At 41.2% G+C, this 19,776-nt stretch overlaps 1 protein-coding gene across 3 annotated transcripts in view; it reads left to right on the forward strand.

Annotated features, from left to right (window-relative positions):
* Positions 1–19,776, forward strand: part of LOC132395399 (grainyhead-like protein 2 homolog) — a 155,554-nt gene that overhangs the window by 77,860 nt on the left and 57,918 nt on the right. For all 3 annotated transcript variants that reach the window (XM_059971922.1, XM_059971932.1, XM_059971942.1), the window contains 2 exons: positions 1,939–2,095; positions 3,316–3,427. In XM_059971922.1, coding sequence (XP_059827905.1) covers positions 1,939–2,095; positions 3,316–3,427 — 269 coding nt within the window. The remainder of the gene's footprint in view (positions 1–1,938; positions 2,096–3,315; positions 3,428–19,776) is intronic.

Below are 19,776 nucleotides of genomic sequence, written 5' to 3' on the forward strand. Positions count from 1 at the left end.
TGAGGATTCCCCACCCCTAACTGATGACCCCCTCTCCCATCTCCAACCCTTTTTCTCCTCTTGGACACCCCATTCTGGATCTTTTCATCTCTAATAGAAGAAGAGACATAAACTGTCTCAAATTCATTCCTCTTTCCTGGTCGAACCTTACCCCCTCTGTCCACCACTCCCTCTGCACCAATCCCATCCTCAACAAACCCACAGTCAAAGGGCACGCACAAACTACCCTGATGAAGCCAGGCAGCAAGTCTTAGACATCTCTTTTTTACCCCCATCAAGAGGACCCCACTCAGAACCATCAGCTATTGTCTCTCACACCTTCAGTAACCTCATCAATTGTGAAGATCTCCCATCCACTGCCAAAATAAGGTCCTGATGAAGGGTCTCAGCCCAAAACGTTATTGTTTATTCCTTTCCATAGACGCTTCCCGACCTGTTGAGCTCCTCCAGCATTTTGTGTGTTGCTCTGGATTTCCAGCATTGGCACAATCTCTTGTTTGAAAGGTTACAGGGAGGAGAATGGGGTTGAGAGGGGTAATAAATCAGCCACAGTCAAATGAGTGGCAAGGCAATCTCGATGAGCTGAATCACACAAATCTGCTCCTCTGCCTTATTGTCTCGGTTTTACCTTTTTATTTCCTACACATACTCTCCATGTAGAATTGATGCCTTCGTGGTGAGGAGCTCTGAATATTGTAGGTGGCAGACAAATTGAGGAACTTAATCAGTTTTGTAAGAAATAAAAAGCAAAAGACTGCAAAATGCAGATTTTAAAAACAAAATGCAGAATAAACTAGCAACACAGCTGAGGTTAACTGTCAACCATCTGAGTTCCAAAAGCCCTTTGTCAGTGGGATTCTACTGAAGCTCAAGCATCTGGAAGGTCAAATGACTCAAGTGGCTGAGTATCTGTGGGTGTCCCTTTTCTCTTCTCATCCTGTTTCTTGATTCCAGTTCCAAGAGCAAATAAGAGGATGTCCTTTCTAATACTCTTGACTCATGTAGGGTAAACATGGCTGTTACTGGTTGGGACATTAGTCTTGCATTGCCTTAGTCACCTGGCTGTAATTATGTACTTCACCAATTGTGATATATAGGTTAAATTTTATTATGTTACAAACTAGTTTGTTAACAGTTGTGATCTTAACTTAAATTGGAAGAAATAAAAGGTGTGCCTTTGTAATTCTATATAGGAACTACACTATAAACTGTGACAATAATAAATAAATAATACTGAGTCCATGAGTTGTAGAGTCCCTGAAAGCGAGTCTATAGGAAGTGTTCAGTAATCAGTTCAGTGTTGAGGTGAGTGAAGTTATCACTAGTTCAGAGGGCTGATGGTTGAAGCGTAATAACTGTTCATGAACCTGGTACGATGGAAGGTATGGTGAGGTGGTTAATGGGTGGAGGTATTGATCAGCCTGATGGCTCGCGGGAAGTAACTGCTTTTGTGTCTGGTGGTCCTGGCTAGGATTGTCCATAGCCTCTTCTCTGATAGGAGTGAAGAGACTCATGCTGTAACACCAAGAAGAAGATGCTGTTAGTTATTACTGGAATAGCTGTTGTGGAGGTTGTTGTGATTGCTGAACACTACCTATAGATTGATTTTCAATGACTCTTATTATTTGTTTATTTTGTATCTGTACAGTATACATTTTGCATATTGGTTGCTTATCAGTCTTCATGTGTAGTTTTTCATTGTCTTTATTGTATTTCTTTGTTCTACTGTGAATTCCGGCAAGAAAATGAATCTTAGGGTTGTATATGGTGACATATATGTGCTTTGATAATAAATTTACTTTGAACAATTACTTTAAGGATTGAATAAAAATTAAATGTGACGTGTAATGAATCTATTTGCTGAGATAGTCTCTTGCTATGCCCAGTATCTGTTTCCTTGGACTGCTTATGGATGCATCATTAATTCTTTTGCTCTAGAGATTCATTCCATTACATGTTGGAAGCAACAAAGTCCTTGCGTCAGAAGCAAGGGGAGGGGCCGATGACGTACTTGAATAAAGGGCAGTTTTATGCCATAACCCTCAGGGAGACTGGAGCCAACAAGTGCCTTCGCCATCCAATCAGCAAAGTTAGGGTAAGCTGTTGTGTTTCCCTTCAACTTAAGTAGGCATTCAGAAAGTTTATACAAAATGGCTGGGACTTTTTAAGTAAAAATAACAGTGTATTTATAAAGAAGTTGTGATTATGTCCAAAGGAGATTGCTTTGGTGTTTTCACATTATAGATATAGAACTGGATTCCTATCTAATTGATAAGCTCTATGGAAATACTTCTAAAGCTTCAACTTTCTGTGTGGTTGGAGATCGTTTGGTGTTGGAGCAACTTTACAGTTTTTGGGTTGAGGGGGTATGGCTATGATAAAATTACCCAAACCCATATCTTGTGCATCTCTATCAAGGCACTCTCATTCTCCTTTGCTCCAAGCAGAAAAGTCTGAGCTTGCTCAGCCTATCCTCATAAGACATGATCTCTAATCCAGGCAGCATCTTATTAGATCTCCTCAGCACCCTCTTTAAAGCTTCTACATCCTTCCTATTTAATGTGGCAACTTGAACCGAAAACAATGTGGTCTATCCAGGGCTTTATTGAGCTGCAACATTTCCTCGCGCCTCTTGAATTCAATCCCCCAGATAACGAAGGCCAATACACCATAAGCTTTCTTAACACCCCTTGTCAACTTACATGGCAACTTCGAGGGATCCATGGACGTGGACCCCACGATGCCTCTGTTCCTCCATACTGCTAAGAATCTTGTCATTAACCCTATATTCTGCCTTCAAATGCAACATTCCAATGTGTATTACTGCACAAGTTCCACGTGAAACTTCATCTGCCACTCCCCAGCCCAGCTCTGCAACCTGTCAATGTCCCAATGTAACCTGCAGCAACCATCTACACTGTCAACAACTCCACCTGCCTACGTACAGAAAATATTTAAAAGGCTGCAATTTTGTTTTTGTTGTAGGATTAGAACTAGAAGCAATGAATACTTTGAACATTGATCAACAGTGAAAAGGAAATAAATGCGGATATGAAGTTGTATAATTCGTCTTTAATTGTCCCATGATAATTTTTATTTTTTGCAAAGTTTTTTTCTGAAAAAGTTTGCTGGGCTGCGTCTATTAAGAGTAAGAGACTGTGGCTGGCTACAGAGTAGCATTGATACCAATGTAGAAGTATAAAACATGCTCATATGCTAATCTTCAAATGACAATGTGAGCCAGATAAAGGTTCAAAACTTTTGAACTTATTTGGAAAATATAATCTTAACGAATCTGGATAATCCATTTCCCAGAGTGTAATAATGGTGGTGTTCAGTGAAGACAAGAACCGCGACGAGCAACTGAAATACTGGAAATATTGGCATTCTCGACAGCATACTGCCAAACAGAGGGTTCTTGATATCGGTAAGTGACTGTGTAAATGCAACTTCTCTGAGATGAGCTGCAATGAGAAATCAAGAATTTCCAATGGCAATGGCATTGATTTGGGGCAGCACAACAGCTAGTGTAATGCTTTTGCAGTGCCAGAAACCCAGGTTCAATTCCCTCCACTACCTGTAGAGAGTTTGTATGTTCTCCCCGTGACCACGTGGGCTTCCCCTGAGTTGCCCGGTTTCCTCCAGCACTCCAAAGATGTAAGGGTTGGGAGGTTAATTGGTCACATGGGTGTAATAGGGTGACACGGCCTCATTAAGCTGGAAGGGCCTGTTACTGCGCTGTATCTCTAAGTGAATAAATAATTGCTATAAAAACATTAATTATTATAAATGTGTATTCTATTTTTCACTAGCTGGATCGACTAGAGGTTTATGCTGTTTTGTATAGAGTTTTAGGGTTTTATGTCTTGATATTTTTTGGGTTCTTATCCACCTTGGGCCGTTGCTCTGTGAACCAGAACAGTTTCACATGCCTGTACTTGAGAAAAGCTCAAGTGACGGCTTGGATTGTCAGCATCAAATCCAATTCGCCACTTCACAGAAATGATCAGTGGATTGAAATGAGTAGTAAAACTGTTCCCAGCTCCTGGCTGAATTTCTTCTCGAATCTCAAAAGCAATAGGCTGAGTGAGTTGCGGCTTTTCTGTCTGGAGCGAAGGAGGACAAGCGGTGACTTGATAGAGGTGTGCAAGATGATGGATACTCAGAGACTTTTTCCCAGGACAGAAATGGTTAATATGAGGGAGTATAATTTTCAAGGTGTTTGGACCAGAGTCTGGGGGGAATGTCAGATAAGCGCACAGAGAGTGGTGAGTGTGTGGAACGTCAACAGGAGTGGTAGAAGAGGCAGATTCGTTAGGGCATTTAAGAAACTCTTAGATAGGCAGATGGATATTAGAGAAATCGAGGGCTATGTAGGAGAGAAAAGTTAGATTGATCTTAGAGCAGGTTCAAAGGTCGACATCATGGGCCAAAGGGCCTATATTGATTAAGGTCAAAATAAATTTATTATTGAAGTATGTACATATTACTATATATTACCCTGAGACTCATCTTCTTGCAGCATTTACAGAAAAATGAAGAAATGCAATAGAATTTATGAAAAACATTAAACATAAACAAAGATTGACAAACAAACAATGTGCAAAAGAAGATAAATTGTGCAAATAAAAAATAAATAAATATTACCAAGGATGTGAGTTTTAGTGTTCTTGAACATGAGACTGTAGGTTCTGGAATCAATTCAGAGTGGTGGTGAATGAAGTTATCCTCGCTGGTTCACGAGCTTGATAGTCGAAGGGTAATGTACCTGGTGGTGTGGACTCTAAGGCTGCAGAACTTCTTGCCTAGTGGTAGTAGTGAGAAGAGAGAATGGCTTGGATGGTGGGGGGTGTCCTTGATGATGGGTGTTGCTTTCTTTTGACAGCAGTCCATGTAAATAAGCTGAATGGTGAGGAAAGCTGGTCTATGATGGAATGGGCTGTATCCACCACTTTCTGTAGACTCTTTTGTCGCTGACCATGGTGTTTATGTACCAAGCTATTATGCAACCAATTATGATACTCTCCAGTAGCATCTGTAGAGGTTTGTCAAAGTTTCAGGTGACATTCTGAATCTACACAGATTTCTAAGAAAGTAGAAGTTTTGTTAGGAACTAATGCACAGTTTTGTAGTACTGTAATAGATTTGGTAGTGTTCTAATTTGTTCTGTAGTTTTTAAATACATAATTTATTACTCAGTTCATCGGTAGTTTGTCTTTTTTATACCTTTTTAACTATTTCCATGAAATTTTGGCTCATTGGGACAGCCAGTTAATTGTGTCCTAATGTACCAGTCCCAATGCACTCCAATTAACTAGAATCCTGTGTGTATGTGACAGAACAGGTTGGCAATCCTGTTTCTCCCGCTAACCTTGCCCCCTTTGCCTGGTTAGTCACTCCTCCTCGTTCTGTCCCTGCTCTAGTTTCCCCAGTGGTTCACACATTTTGCCCTTCCGTTCTGCGGTTCTTGGGAGTTCACCGTTTACACACCCTGGCAATAAAACAGTCGCCAGCTTGGTTAATCAAAACAATCCCTTAAGTTAACGTGCTCTACTAGTTTATAGCTCATAAAAATAAGGATTATAGACACAGGCATTCCAGTTTCATTTACTTTCACTCTCACCATTACATCAGTTTGTAGACAGAAGAACAGTTCCAAAGGACCCGAGGAACAGTTTGGGCATCCTAAAATAATGCCTGGGTTAGTGGGAGCAGGCACACTACATCCTACACAAGCAACACCACCAGTGGGGTAGCATTATTCTTTTAAATACATCTGAATATGTGGAGACTGATCCATGGGTCTAAGGTAATTGTTGTGGAATAAAACTGTAGGACATTAGAACCACTATTTAAATGTTCCAGTTTTGCATCTGAAATAGTTATTGTGGTCTGATCATGTGATTTCCTCCCTCTCTCTCTCTCTCTCTCTCTCTCTCTCTCTCCCTCTCCCTCTCCCTCTCCCTCTCCCTCTCCCTCTCCCTCTCCCTCTCCCTCTCCCTCTCTCTCTCTCTCTCTCTCTCTCTCACACACACACACACACACACACACACACACACACACACACACACACACACACACACACACACTCACACACACACACACACACACACACACTCACACACACTCACACACACACACACACACACACACACACACACACACACACACACACACCACGCCCCCCCCCCCCCCCCCCCCCACCTTCTAGACCAGGCACAGCCAGATTTAAACCTTCAGTCTGGCTTTCCTAGAGAGGTGTGGAGTTTTGACTTGACAGTTGGTGAATGGTTATATTGGAAAGCTAATGACAAAGTGTACGTTTGTTTTAATTTGTTTATTTGTAAATACTGTTCTTCTTCACAGCCTTTGGCAGCTTTTGCATTTTTTTTCCACCTGGCACTAAATTAAAGTCCTTTGCACTAATGTACTGTTGTAGCTTACCATCTGTATTATCTTCAACTGGTGACCTTTGTCAGGCATATTCCCCACACCTGATTGATAGCGAGGTGTGTGTGTGTGTGTGTATGTGTGTGTATATATATATATATATATATATATATACACACACACACACACACACACACATATATATATATATATATATATATATACACACACACACACACACACACATATATATATATATATATATACACACACACACACACACACACACACATATATACACATATATTCTTGTTGACTTCAATACATAAGTATCAAAGTGCCTTTTTCTAGGCTATACTGCTATATGTCTATATTTCTTCAGGGTTCAGGTGCTATGGAAACAACTGTTTGGATAATGGGGTTGGATGGATACATTTTTTGTCAACAGTTGTTTTAAAATAATTGTCAAAGATTTGGGTTCCCATTACTGTACTCCTTTGATAATAAAAGTTCTTCCTCTGAATGTTGAAGTACCTGTAGCGCTGGCCTGCAAGGTGTGATGCATGCTACTACAAGGGACCAGGGAAGCGTTGCTTTCAGTTTACTGAGTCACAGAATGCTGTGTTCCAACTTGTTGGAATTTGAGCTTCAACATTTTCCACAGTACTGTATCAGATCACAGCAAAAATTCCTCTTTTTTTTGTAGTTAATCCTGCTATGTGTCACCTCACAGTGTAGTAACCAAATGGAGGAAAGCCCAAGATACATTTACTGCATTGCCTTGATCTTCTCGTCCAAGAATTCAGTCAAACCTGATCGTTCACTCTGCATTTTATTTCTTTTGTTCATTCACCAATATTTCTCTATTACTTTTTTGTAAAGATTTCTTTATATTTTTAACCCTTTGTTTTTCAATAAATTGGAATGCTCAAGGACAATGGTCTTTTTAAAAATAATACAAAGAAATACCACATTTATTTTTAGATCAGTTTTTTGGTGAACTTTGACGCATATGCAATAGTAAATCCATCTCTCCTGCAATTTCAATTGGTGCTGATGCAGTCTCTCGAAATCAGGGATCACTTTTGTCCATATTTACCTTTTTGTAAAATCCACCCTTTTAGGTTCCCTGAGGACACACAAATCTACAGCACATTACAGGCCCTTCGGCCCACAGTGCCATTCCGACCATGTAACCTACTGTAGAAACTGTCTAGAATTGCCCTACAGCATAGCAATCTATTTCATGTTCCTATTTCAAGCTCCATGTTCCTATCTAAGAGTCTCTTAGAAGACCTATTGTATCCGCCTCCACTATTGTCACTGACAGTGCATTCCACACACCCACCACTCTCTGTGTGAAAAACTTATCCCTGACATCCCCCTTGTACCTACTTCTAAGCACCTTAAACCTGTGCCCCCTCATGTAAGCCATTTCAGTCTTGGGAAAAAGCCGCTAACTATCCACACGATCAATGCCTCTCATCATCTTATACACCTCTATCAGGTCACCTCTCATCCTCCATCGCTCCAAGGAGAAAAGGCTGAGTTCACTCAACCTATTCTCATAAGGCATGCTCTCCAATCCAGGCAACATCCTTGCAAGTCTCCTCCACAATCTTTCTATAGTACCCACATCTTGTAGTGAGGTGACCGGAACTGAACACGGTACTCCAAGTGGGGTCTGACCAAGAGATCCCTAGTTATTTTTCTCTGGGAGGTTCAATGGTGAATTTATTCATAGAACAGGGAGTTCCTTGTGTTTTATAGTCTTGGAAAGAGCTACAGGGTGGCTCAGTGATGCAGCCAGTGGCATACATTCCGTCCTCACCTTTACTTACACATTCTTCCTGTGACCATGTGGGCTTCCTCCATTCATCCAGTGCCTTCCCACATCCCAGAGATGTGTGGGTTGGTCAGTTAATTGGCACTGCAAATAGTCCCTAGTGTGCAAGTGAGTGGTAGAATCTTGGGAAAGGGGTTGTGGAGAGAGGTAATAAGATCTTGGGGAGAATAAAATGGGTTTAGTGTAAATGGAAGTGTGATTATTGTGGCCAGGAAGGCCTGTGCTGTATCACTGCATGTTTGTGCTGAATGACAGCACTCATGCATATTGTGATTTCGAAAACTGAAGGTTTTTCTCAATATGTCGAACAATATATTTTTGTATGAATTTGACAAATTAATATCAGAGTAATAATTGTTATTTAAAGATATTGCACAGTAACAGGCCCTTCCAGCCCAACATGCCCAAGTACACTCATGAGACCAATTAATCTACCATCCCATGCATCTTTGGCATGTGGGAGCACCCAAAGGACAGCCACGGGGAGAACATTCAAACTCCTTACGGATAGTGGCAGAAATTGAGCCCGGCTCACTGTAAAAGTGTTATGCTAACCACTATGCTGCTGTGTCACCCACAGTTCACAAAATCCATGTCCCCACCTACCCCTGATCAGCATCGTATTAGTTTTAATTGCCTGCGGAAGATTCAGTGCCCTTTGACATTTGCATTTTAGTAGTTTTCTGTTTTGTAACTATCTTACTTGTTTTAAAGACTTAGTAGCACGAATCAGAGAAGTTTGGAGAGATTTTATCTCTTTTCTTTTCTCTTCTTTAGAAACACTTCAACATGAGCTCTTGTATAACGCAGGGATTATTTTGGATTAGATCTGGTTTTGATGCCCTTTGCATTTGTCCCTGCCACTGACACGACTTGCACTGGATTAAATGTGAAGCTCATGACACTGCATCCCAAAAAGAAGAATATAGAAAGAAAGTTTGAAGTTGTTTGGGTGGGTGGTGGGTAATGCTAAAAGGAACACTTTGTGTTCTGCTAAAACAGCATCTCCAGATTTTGTTTTTAAGGGTTGGCTGTGTCTCTACATGTTGTAGATAAATACTTAACAGCAAGTTTCAACAAGTTATTGTCATTAGGAGATACCTTGGTCTGCTGTGGGTTCAACAATCAAAAATATTTGTACATACATGTCATAAACATAAGGTTCTGCACATGCTGGAAATACAGATTAACGCACACAAAATGTTGGAGGAATTCAGTAGGTCAGGCAGCATCTATTGAGGGAAATAAACAGTCTACATTTTGGGCTGAGATCTTTCATCAGGTCTGGAAATGAAGGGGGCAGAAGTCATAATGAGAAGGTTGGGGAGATGGGGAAGAGTAAAAGGCGATAGGTGAAACCAGTTAAGGGCGGAGGGGGGGGCGATGAGGTAAGAAGTTGGGAGGTGATAGGTGGAAGAGGTAAAGGGCTGGAGAAGAAGGAATCTGATAGGAGAGGAGAGGAGGGAGAAAGGGAGGGAAGCGAGACACCAGAGGGAAGTGATGGGTAGTTGCAGGATATTTGAGGCCTTTGAAGCTATCAACCTCTTCTTTAAATATACTGAATGACTTGGCCTTCACATCTGTGACTCCTCAATACCCGAAGCCTGGACTGACACTTTGTCCTACTGTCCTGTTTATTATTTATTGTAATGCCTGAACTGTTTTTGTGCACTTTATGCAGTTCAGTGTAGGTCTGTAGTCTAGTGTAGCTTTCTCTGTGTTTTTTTTTATTACGTAGTTCAGTCTAGTTTTTTGTACTGTGTTATGTAAACCATGGTCCTGAAAAACATCATCTCGTTTTTACTATGTACTGTACCAGCAGTTATGGTCGAAATGACAATAAAGTTATCTTGACTGGACTTGACTTGTCTGGCAATGAATTCCACAGATTTAGCTCCTTCTGGCTAAAGAAATTTCTCCTAATCCATGTTCTAAATGGATGTCTCTCTGGCCCTAGACTCATTCACTAGAAGAAACATCTTCATATCCACTCCATCTAGGTCTTTCAATACTTGCTGGGCTTCAATGAGATTCCCACCACCCCCCACATCCCCATTTTCCTAAAGTACCAGCCCAGAGCCATCAAACACTCCTCACACATTAACCCTTTCATTCCCAGAATCATTCTCTTGTGTCTCATCTGGACCCTTTCCAATGTCAGCACATCTTTTCTTAGATAAGGTGCCCAAAACTGCTCACAATATTCCAGACCAATGCCTTATAAAGCCTCAGTGTTACATCCTTGCTTTTATATTCTAGTTCTTAGAAATGAATGCTAACATTGCATTTGCCTTCCTTACCACCAAATGACTGAAACTGTAATTTACTATTTAGGGAAAACTGCACAAGTACTCCCAAGTCCCCGTATACCTCCGATTTTTTAAAGTTTCTCCCTATTTAAGAAACCTTCTTCCTTCTACCAAATGCATGACCATACACTTTGTTACACTATATTCCATCTGCCTCTTATTTGTCCATTCTCCTAATCTGTCAGAGTCCTCTGCAGACTCACTGCTTCCTCAACACTACATGCCCCTCCATCTACCTTCATATCATCTGCAAACATGGCCACAAAGCCATCAATACTGTCATCCAAATCATTGATATCTAATGTGAAAAGAAGCAGTCCCAATACCAACCCCTGTGGAACACCATTAGTTACCAGCGGTCAACCAGAAAAGACCCTCTTTATTCCTATTCTGTGCCTCCTGCCAGTCAGCCAATTTTCTACCCATGGTAGTATCTTTCCTTTAAAGCAGTCTGACGTGGAGCATCTTGTCAAAGGCCTTCTGAAAATTGAAGTAAGGAATATCCACTGACTCTCATTTGTCTATCCTGCCTGTTACTTCCTCAAAGAATTCCAACAGATCCTTAAGGTGCAAGAATTCCCCTTAAGGAAACCATGCTGGCTTTGGCCTACTTAATCATGCATCTCCAAGTACCCTGGAATCTCATCGTTAATAGTGGACTCCAACATCATCCCAACCACTGAGGTCAGGCTAACTGGCCTATAATTTCCTTTCTTTTGCCTCCCTCCCTTCTTAAAGAGTGGAGTGATATTTGCAATTTCCCAGTCCTCCGGGACCATTCCAGAATCTAGTGATTCTTGAAGGATCATTACTAGTGCCTGCACAATTACTTCAGCGACCCCTTTCAGAACCCTGGGGTGTAGTCCATCTCATCCAGGTGGCTTGTCTATCTTCAGACCTTCCAGCTTCCCAAGCACTTTGTTCTTAGTAATAGCAACTACACTTACTTCTATCCCCTGACACACTACAACATCTGACACACTGCTGGTGTCTTCCACACTGAAGACTGATGCAAAGTACTTAGTAAGTTTGTCCACCATTTCTTTGTCTCACTGTAATACCTCTCCAGCATCTTTTTCCAGTGGTCCGACATCTACTCTAGCCTCTCTTTATGTATCTGAAAAAACAGTTGGTATCCACTTTTATATAATGGGCTAGCTTACCTTCTTATTTCATCTTTTCTCTCAGAAAGCTTTTTTTTTTGGTTGCCTTCTTTTGGTTGTTAAAAGCTCCCCAATCCTCTAACTTCCCATCATTTTTTTGTTATATTATGTACCCTCACTTTTGCTTTTATGCTGCCTTGGACTTTCCATGTCACCCACAGTGGCCTTACCCTCCCTTTGGAATACTTCTTCATCCTTGGGATGTATCTATCCTGTGCCTTTCGAATTGCCCCTAGAAACACCAACCATTGCTGTTCTGCCATCACCCCTCGAAGATGTCTCTGTTTCTGCACACTGCCTGTATTTTGCCTTCAAATTAACTTTCCAAAGTGATTCACTTCAATATTTTCTCAGCAGATTCACTTCTAAAGCAACTGCTGGCTTCTTCTCCAACTGCGATCCACCACTGTCATTTCTCCCATCCCTGCACGCCTCACTCAACCAGTGCAGACTTCAGTTTTGTGGGGATAGTGTAGCATAGCGGTTTGCGCAGAACTTTACAATGCATGGGCCTGGAGATCAGGGTTCGATTCCTGCCGCTGTCTGTACGGAGTTTTTATGTTTTCCCCATGATGCCGTGGGTTTCCTCTGGGTGCTCTGGTTTCTTCCCACATTCCAAAGACGTACAGGTTAGGGTTAGTAAGTTGTGGGCAGGCTGTGTTGGCACAGAAAGCTTGCTGGAAAAGCTCACAGGGCAGGCAGCATCCACGGAAAAGAATAAAGAGCTGATGTTTCAACACATCCTCACTGATTTGATTTGATGCAAATGCCGCATTTCACTCTATGTTTTGCTGTTTCAGTGTACACGTGACAAATAAATGTACAAGTAGTGACAGCTTATTTTAACTCATAATATCAGGGACCCCCTGACATGTTCAGCAAATCAATGGAGTGAATTTTCACTTAGAGCTGGCCGGTTACTCGAATGATCTAAATGGGGTAGAAGCAGGAAGCTGGCGTACAGTCTGGGTGGGAATGAATCATCCTGGGTCAAAAATACAGTTCTATTTTTGTACCCATTTCAAGAACTCCCAGGCCAAGTGAAGACTCTTAATGCAATTAATAAAAATTCTTGTCAGGTCACTACTTCTCCACAGACAAGTGGGGCCTTTTCAAGCAACACACAAAAATTGCTGGAGGAACTCAGCAGGCCAGGCAGCATCTATGGAGAAAAGTATAGTCGACATTTCAGCCTGAAACATTGACTACTTTTTCCTCCAGCATTTTGTGTGTGTGGCTCTTTTCCATAGATGCTGCCTGACCTGCTGAGTTCCTCCAGCATTTTTTGTCTGTTGCTCTTTTCCATGCTGCCTGGCTGACTGTACATCTGCAGATTTTCTTATTTGTTGATGGGGTGTTCTCTAAGAACAGGGAAAAACTATTGGTGACAGTCTGAGGAATGATGAGAAAGAAAAAGATTGAATTTTAGTTTAAGGCTACATCCACACTACGCCGGATAAATCCGTAACCAAAGCTTTTCCTCTTCGTTTTTAACCTCCGTCCACATTAAAACGGCGTTTTCGCTCCCCTGAAAACGGAGATTTTCAGAAACATTTTCCAGGGTGGGTAATTTTGAAAACGCTACTCGGGCAGATCAGTGTGGACGGGGTAACCGGAGAAATCTGAAAACACTGTCAGACGGCAGCGTGCCATTTCATTGTTTTCCTGAACGCAACCTAACAATTTCAGAACAGACGGCAACGAGACTGAAGCCAGAATAGTTCCAAATACTTTGACCCATAACTTACTGAATAAATAAGTTATTTACTTTGCCCTGTTTTCTGTCCTTGCTCGTATGAAGGTGGTTTACCTATTTATGCAAGTACATCTCTGACAATAGATGTGCCTAATGTAACATTGTATGGAAATATAAGATAATACTGACGCAGACATGTTTTACACATTTAACAAGGTGCTTTACTAATGCAACAGAGTTGGTCAGTTTTTCAATGTTCGTCATCAGCCGGGTCAATCTGTCTGTGAACTCCCTGTCGGTTGCCGCCGTACGCTTCAGTATTTTTTTTTAGTTTTAAGTTCTCCTGTGCGAGAGCCAACAGCTGTCCGTCCTTTTAAGTTTTTCTAGTCTGTAACTACACAAACGCGCACTTTCACGACAAGATTCGACACCAAGCATGTCGCTTGTTTTCGGTAGATGTGTCCCGCGCATGCGCAGGAGGAGGAGATTCACTAAAATCTCCGTTTCAGTGTGGATAGAGATATTTTTAAAAACACATAGTGTGGACACCTATCATTTTTACTCGAAACCGGCGTTTTCAAAATTATCCGGTCTAGTGTGGATGTAGCCTAAGTCTTGCCACAAAGTCTCCTTTTATATTGAGCCTGCTCTTTTTTTTGGATCAGTCTGAGGTTATCTGAAAGGGCTTAAAGTGCACTTAATTTGTTTACCAGTCTGTCCCTTTTATTATTCAGGAACACTATTCAGTCCTGGTAATCAGAACTGTGCCAACTGTTTAACAACCAATTAATTATATCTTTCTTTATTTACACAGCCACTAGCCAATCCATCATGTCCTTACAGCTAGAGTCTCTGAGCCTTTCATTGGTTATATGCTTCCAAATGATCATTGTGAAGCACAGTCAGATGCTGCTAATGCTTGATTAATGTTTATTCAGTACTCTTTTCACTGAACCAGTTTTAATTAGTTAAAACAGATAAATATTTAATCCACACATCAAATCCTGATGAGCAGAAGTGCGGATTCTTATTATGTAAAATTTCTCAATGAATATATAAACATAGTGGACATACATTTCATAAAATTAGGATATTGTCCCTAATGAATTAGTTTTGGGAGAGAGAGACCAACTTCACTCACCTCAACTCTGAAATGATTCCACAACCTATGGACTCACTTTTAAGGACTCTATAAATTATGTTCTCAGTACTTCCTAAGCTTTATTTTGCATAGTGTGTCTTGTGCACATTTGTTGTTTGTCAGTCTTTGTGTGTAGTTTTTCATTGATTCTATTGTATTTCTTTGTTCTACTATGAATGCCTGCAAGAAAATGAACCTCAGCGTAGTGTATGGTGACATATACAGACTTTGATAATAGATTTACTTTGACTCTGAGTGTTTGGTGTCAGAATAAGATGACACCGATTAAGATTGAGATGAGAAAGAACAGCTTCTCTCAGAGGATTGTGACTGGCACACCTTTCCACAGGTTGCTTATGCGTATTTAAGGAAATGGATTGCAGGAAATGGTAGTTTATGGTGATGTATATGTACTTTGATAATAAAACACCTTGACTTTGACATTCAGGTGTTCACGGAGCACAGACAGCACAGAGGATGTGTTAAATGAACTAAAACACTATTCAATAGTGCTTTCCCTTGTGAGATGTCTGATTAGGATCCCACCCCTCAGGCAAGACCTTTGTGTTCCCAGGTTACTTCTTAAACATCATTAATACCCCGGATGAAAAACAATACATATTGGAGGTCTAAAAATGTAAAAAAAACACAAAACTGCTGGACGTAGACAGTAGATTGGACAGTGTGTATGGAATGATGAGGAAAGACTAAAAGCTTAGCTTCATTTGCCACCTGTACATCGAAGCATACAGTCATCTATGTTGTTTGCGTCAAGTCAAATCAGTGAGGATGGTGCTGGGCAGCCTGCAAGTGACACCATTCTTCCAGTGCCAACATCGCATGCCCACAATTTACTAACCCTAATCAGTATGTCTTCAGAATGCGTGAGGAAATCAGAACAGCCGGAGGAAGTCCTTTGTGATCATGGGTAGAACATGCAAACTCCAGACAGACAGCAGCTGGAATCGAGCCCTGATCTTGCTGTAAAGCATTAACCACTGTGAATCGTATTTAAACATTTTGGGTTTGATGAAGAGACTTTGACAAAGAACATTAGCCCCTTTTCTCTTCCCACAGACATTACTTGTCCTGCTGACTGTTGCCAGCACTTTCTATTTACCAATATCGTAGAAGTCTGCAGAGCCTGTTGCCTTAGCTATCAGAATGCCAATTCAGACAGACCTCGCTCTTTCCCATAGAACACTACAGCACAGAAACAGGACCTTCAGCCCATCAAATCCATACCAAATTGTTATTCTGCATAGTCCATCAACCCGCACCTAGAACAAAGCTCTTCATATCCATCCTATACTAATCTAAACTTCTCTTAAATGCTGAAATTAAACTCGCAGTCACCACTACTGCTGGCAGCTCGCTCCACACTCTCACCACCCTCTTGAGTGAAGAAGTTCCCCTTCAGGTTCCCATTAAGCATTTCACCTTTAACCTATCACTGCTAGTTCTAGCCTCACCCAAACTCAGTTGAAAAAGCCTGCTTACTTTTACCCTACTTATACCCCTCATAATTTTGCATATCTCTATCAAATCTCTTTTCTCCTATGCTTCTGCAAATAAAAGAACTAACCTATTCAGCCTTTCCCTATAACTCAGGTCCTCAAGCTCTGGCAACATCTTTGTAAAATTGCTTGCATTTTCTAAGACTGGGCCTTTCCTGGTGCAGTTTCCAAAATTCTAGCTACAGGTTTGTTCCCCTGCATTGACTGAGGAGCAGGAGCTTTCTAGTGAAGTTTTTTTTTCTGCTCCAAATATTCTAGAAAATGTAATCCCAGGCTGCGGGAGCCTGACCTGCTCCACCAAGTTGTTGCAAAATGGCATCTGCAGGTTTGTGCTTGACTGTACATTATCTATAGTGTGAGACTGCAAACACTAAGAGGCTGAGCATAATACGCATGCAGACTGTCCTGCCTTTCCAGTAGTCTTCACTGGAAGGGATAACATCTAATTACTAACTTGCAGCTCATCAGAGTCTTTTGATCAAAGTGTGGTGGTGGTGGGTGGTATCCGTCGGTCTCGAGAGACCATGGACCTGCACCTGGAGTTTCCAGGGCGCAGGCCTGGGCAGGGTTGTATGGGAGACCGGCAGTTGCCCAAGCTGCAAGCCTTCCCCTCTCCACGCCACCGATGTTGTCCAAGGGAAGGGCACTAGGACCCATGCAGCTTGGCACCGGTGACATCGCAGAGCAATGTGTTGTTAAGTGCCTTGCTCAACGACACAAACACGCTGCCTCAGCTGAGGCTCAAACCAGTGACCTTCAGGTTACTAGTCTGATGCCTTGCCCACTAGGCCACGCGCCAACACAAAGTCAAAGTAAGTTTATTATAAAGTACGTATACACTCAGTTCCTCAAGTCCCGGAAATGTCCTTGTAGACTTTCTGTACATTTTTAAAATCTTACTGATAACTTTCCTGTAGGTAGGTGTGCAGAACTGCACACAATACCCCAAATATGGCCTCACCAATGTCTTATGGAAGTTCAACATTACATCCCAGCTCCTATACTAAATATCCTGATGAATGAAGGCCAATCTAGAATTGTTTCGTACAGAAGTAAAATCATTTTCACTCCATATATTAGCTGAGGCCCATGCCACTAGATAATTTTTTGTAAAGGTGATGACTAGTCTTAAGGTTTCCAGTTATATGCCAACCACTAAGAATTTTAAGTTGTTCTAAAATGTCAAGAGTTAACTCCACTGAGATGATGGTGGGTGGCATAGTAGTGTAGCAATTGTCAAACTTTACAACACTGACAATCCAGGTTCAATTCCTGTCGCTGTCTATAAGGAGTTTCTATGTTCTTCCCATGACCATGTGGATTTCCTCTGGGTGCTCCGGGTTCCTCCCACATCCCAAAGTCATACCAGTTAGTGGGTAAGTTGGTCACATGGGTGCAGTTGAGGAGTGTGGGCTCGTTGGTCAGGAAGGACCTATTATTGTGCCAAAATGAAATACATACAACAATACAATAAAAATATGAACCAGGGCATTACACTAATAAATAAAACCACAAGTTATTTTATCCCAGAGAACTGCTGCTCACTGGATTTTTTTTTGTTTTTCCACACCATTCTCTGTAAACTCTAGAGACTGTTGTGCATAAAAATCCCAGGAGATCAGCAGTTTCTGAGATACTCAAACCGCTCTGTCTGGCACCAACAATCATTCCCTGGTCAATGTTACTTAGATAACATTTCTTCCTCACTCTGATGTTTGGTCGGAACAACTGAACCTCTTGACCACGTCTGCATGCTTTTATGCATTGACATGCTGCTACATGATTGGCTGATCAGATATTTGGATTACTGAGCAGCTGCACCTAACAAAGTGGTCACTGAGTGTATACATATTTTATAAGAAAGGTTGAATAGGTTGGGACTTTAAGAGCATAGAGGAATGAGAGAAGATTTGTTAGCTGTGCGCAGAATTATGATGGGTATAGATATTGTGTTTACTGTATCTATTCTCATGGCATTTTCCATGAGCCTAGAACTAAAGGTCATAGGTTAAGGGTGAAAGGTGAAATATTTAAGGGGAACCTGAGGGGGTCCTTCTTCCCTCGGGGTGGTGCAAGCTGCCAATGGATGTGGTGGATATGATTTCAATTGCAGCAAGTTTGGCTAAGTACACGTATAGGAGGTATATGGATGGCTATGGTCCTCTAAGACTAGGCAGAATAACAGTTCAGCACAGACAAGATGGGCCAAGGGGCCTGTTTTTGTGCTGTAGTGCACCATGACTCCGTCTACTGTGGAGTCTGGTTATCTGGAACACACCAGGACCAGTAAATTTTGGTTCAATTAACTGGCTGCTCCAATTAGCCAAAATTTCATGGATATATTTCAAAAGGTATAAAAATTACAAACTGCCGTTTGAGTAGAAAATTATGTACTTAAATGAAATAAAAACAAATTTGAACACTACCAGTACTACCGCAGTACTATAAAATTGTGTATTAGTTCAACAGAGGAGTTCATGCAGTGCATAGCGCTGTGTTCCTTTGATTGACTATAAATGAACAAAATCAGCACAGACACCTAGTGCAGATAATGGACTGCCTTCATACAGTGCTTTTGATGATTTCATCCTCCCAATTTTCATTGTAAATTTCAATACCTTATCAATACCTTCGTAGTTCCTAACTTGTTGAAGTAGTGAAATCATTTCATTTTCACTCCCGGCTGTTTCTGGCATCTCCAAGCCTGAAAGCTTCATGCCACAGTGAGCAGAACAGTTCTGAATTGTCTTGCTGCTTATTTCTCATCAACTAGCAGCAACAAAATTAATTACTTTTTGAACACAAGCACACGCAAGTGATGTTGTTTAAAAACTATAAGTATGGTGTAGTGTCTAATGGTCATACATGTGCTCGTGACTGGCGCTAGTTAGAAACTGTCTGGCCATAGCCTCCTGTCCCAATTAACCAGCATAATGTCCCAAATAAAAGCAGGGAATCCCACCTATTTTCTTGAGTAATTTTCTTCTGTAAGAATTGTTCCCAAATAGGTGGCAGCCCTGATTAACCAACGGCCAGGAACATTTATTACCCCTATAACCATCAGATTTCTGAACCAGCGTGGATAAATCCACTGGCCTCGACACAACTGATTTCACAACCTATGGACTCATTTTCAATGACTCAATAATTCACGTTGTCAGTAATATTCATTTATCATTATTATCTGTTTCTTTGTATTTGCAGTTTGTCTTCTTTTGCATATTGGTTGTTTGTTAGACTTCCATTGATTTTGTGGTATTTCTTTGTTCTACTGTGCATGCCTGCAAGAAAATAAATCTCAGGGTAGTATATGGTGACATATACGGACTTTGAAAATAAGTTACTTTGAACTTTCTCTGGTTTTCGCTTATCTGTTTTGCTAGTGGCATGTTCAAAATCTCATGGGGTAGGAGGTACAGGAGTCTTAGGTCCCACGCCACCAGGTTACAACCCTCAGGCTCCTGACCCGGCATGGGAAACTTCATTCACCTCAACTCTGAAACGATTCTTCAAACCTACACTTTTAAGAACTTTTTACAGCTCAGGTTTTCAGTATTTTTAAACATCTATTTACACAGTAAGTCTTCTTTTGTACATTGGTTATTGTTCGATCTTTGTTCATGTTGTGAAATTTTTCGTAAATTCTGTTTAAATTTTTCCGTAAATGCCTGCGAGAAAATGAACCTCAAGGAAGTATATGATAACATACAGCAT

Source organism: Hypanus sabinus, chromosome 1 (assembly GCF_030144855.1).
Source record: "Hypanus sabinus isolate sHypSab1 chromosome 1, sHypSab1.hap1, whole genome shotgun sequence".
NCBI lineage: Eukaryota > Metazoa > Chordata > Chondrichthyes > Myliobatiformes > Dasyatidae > Hypanus > Hypanus sabinus.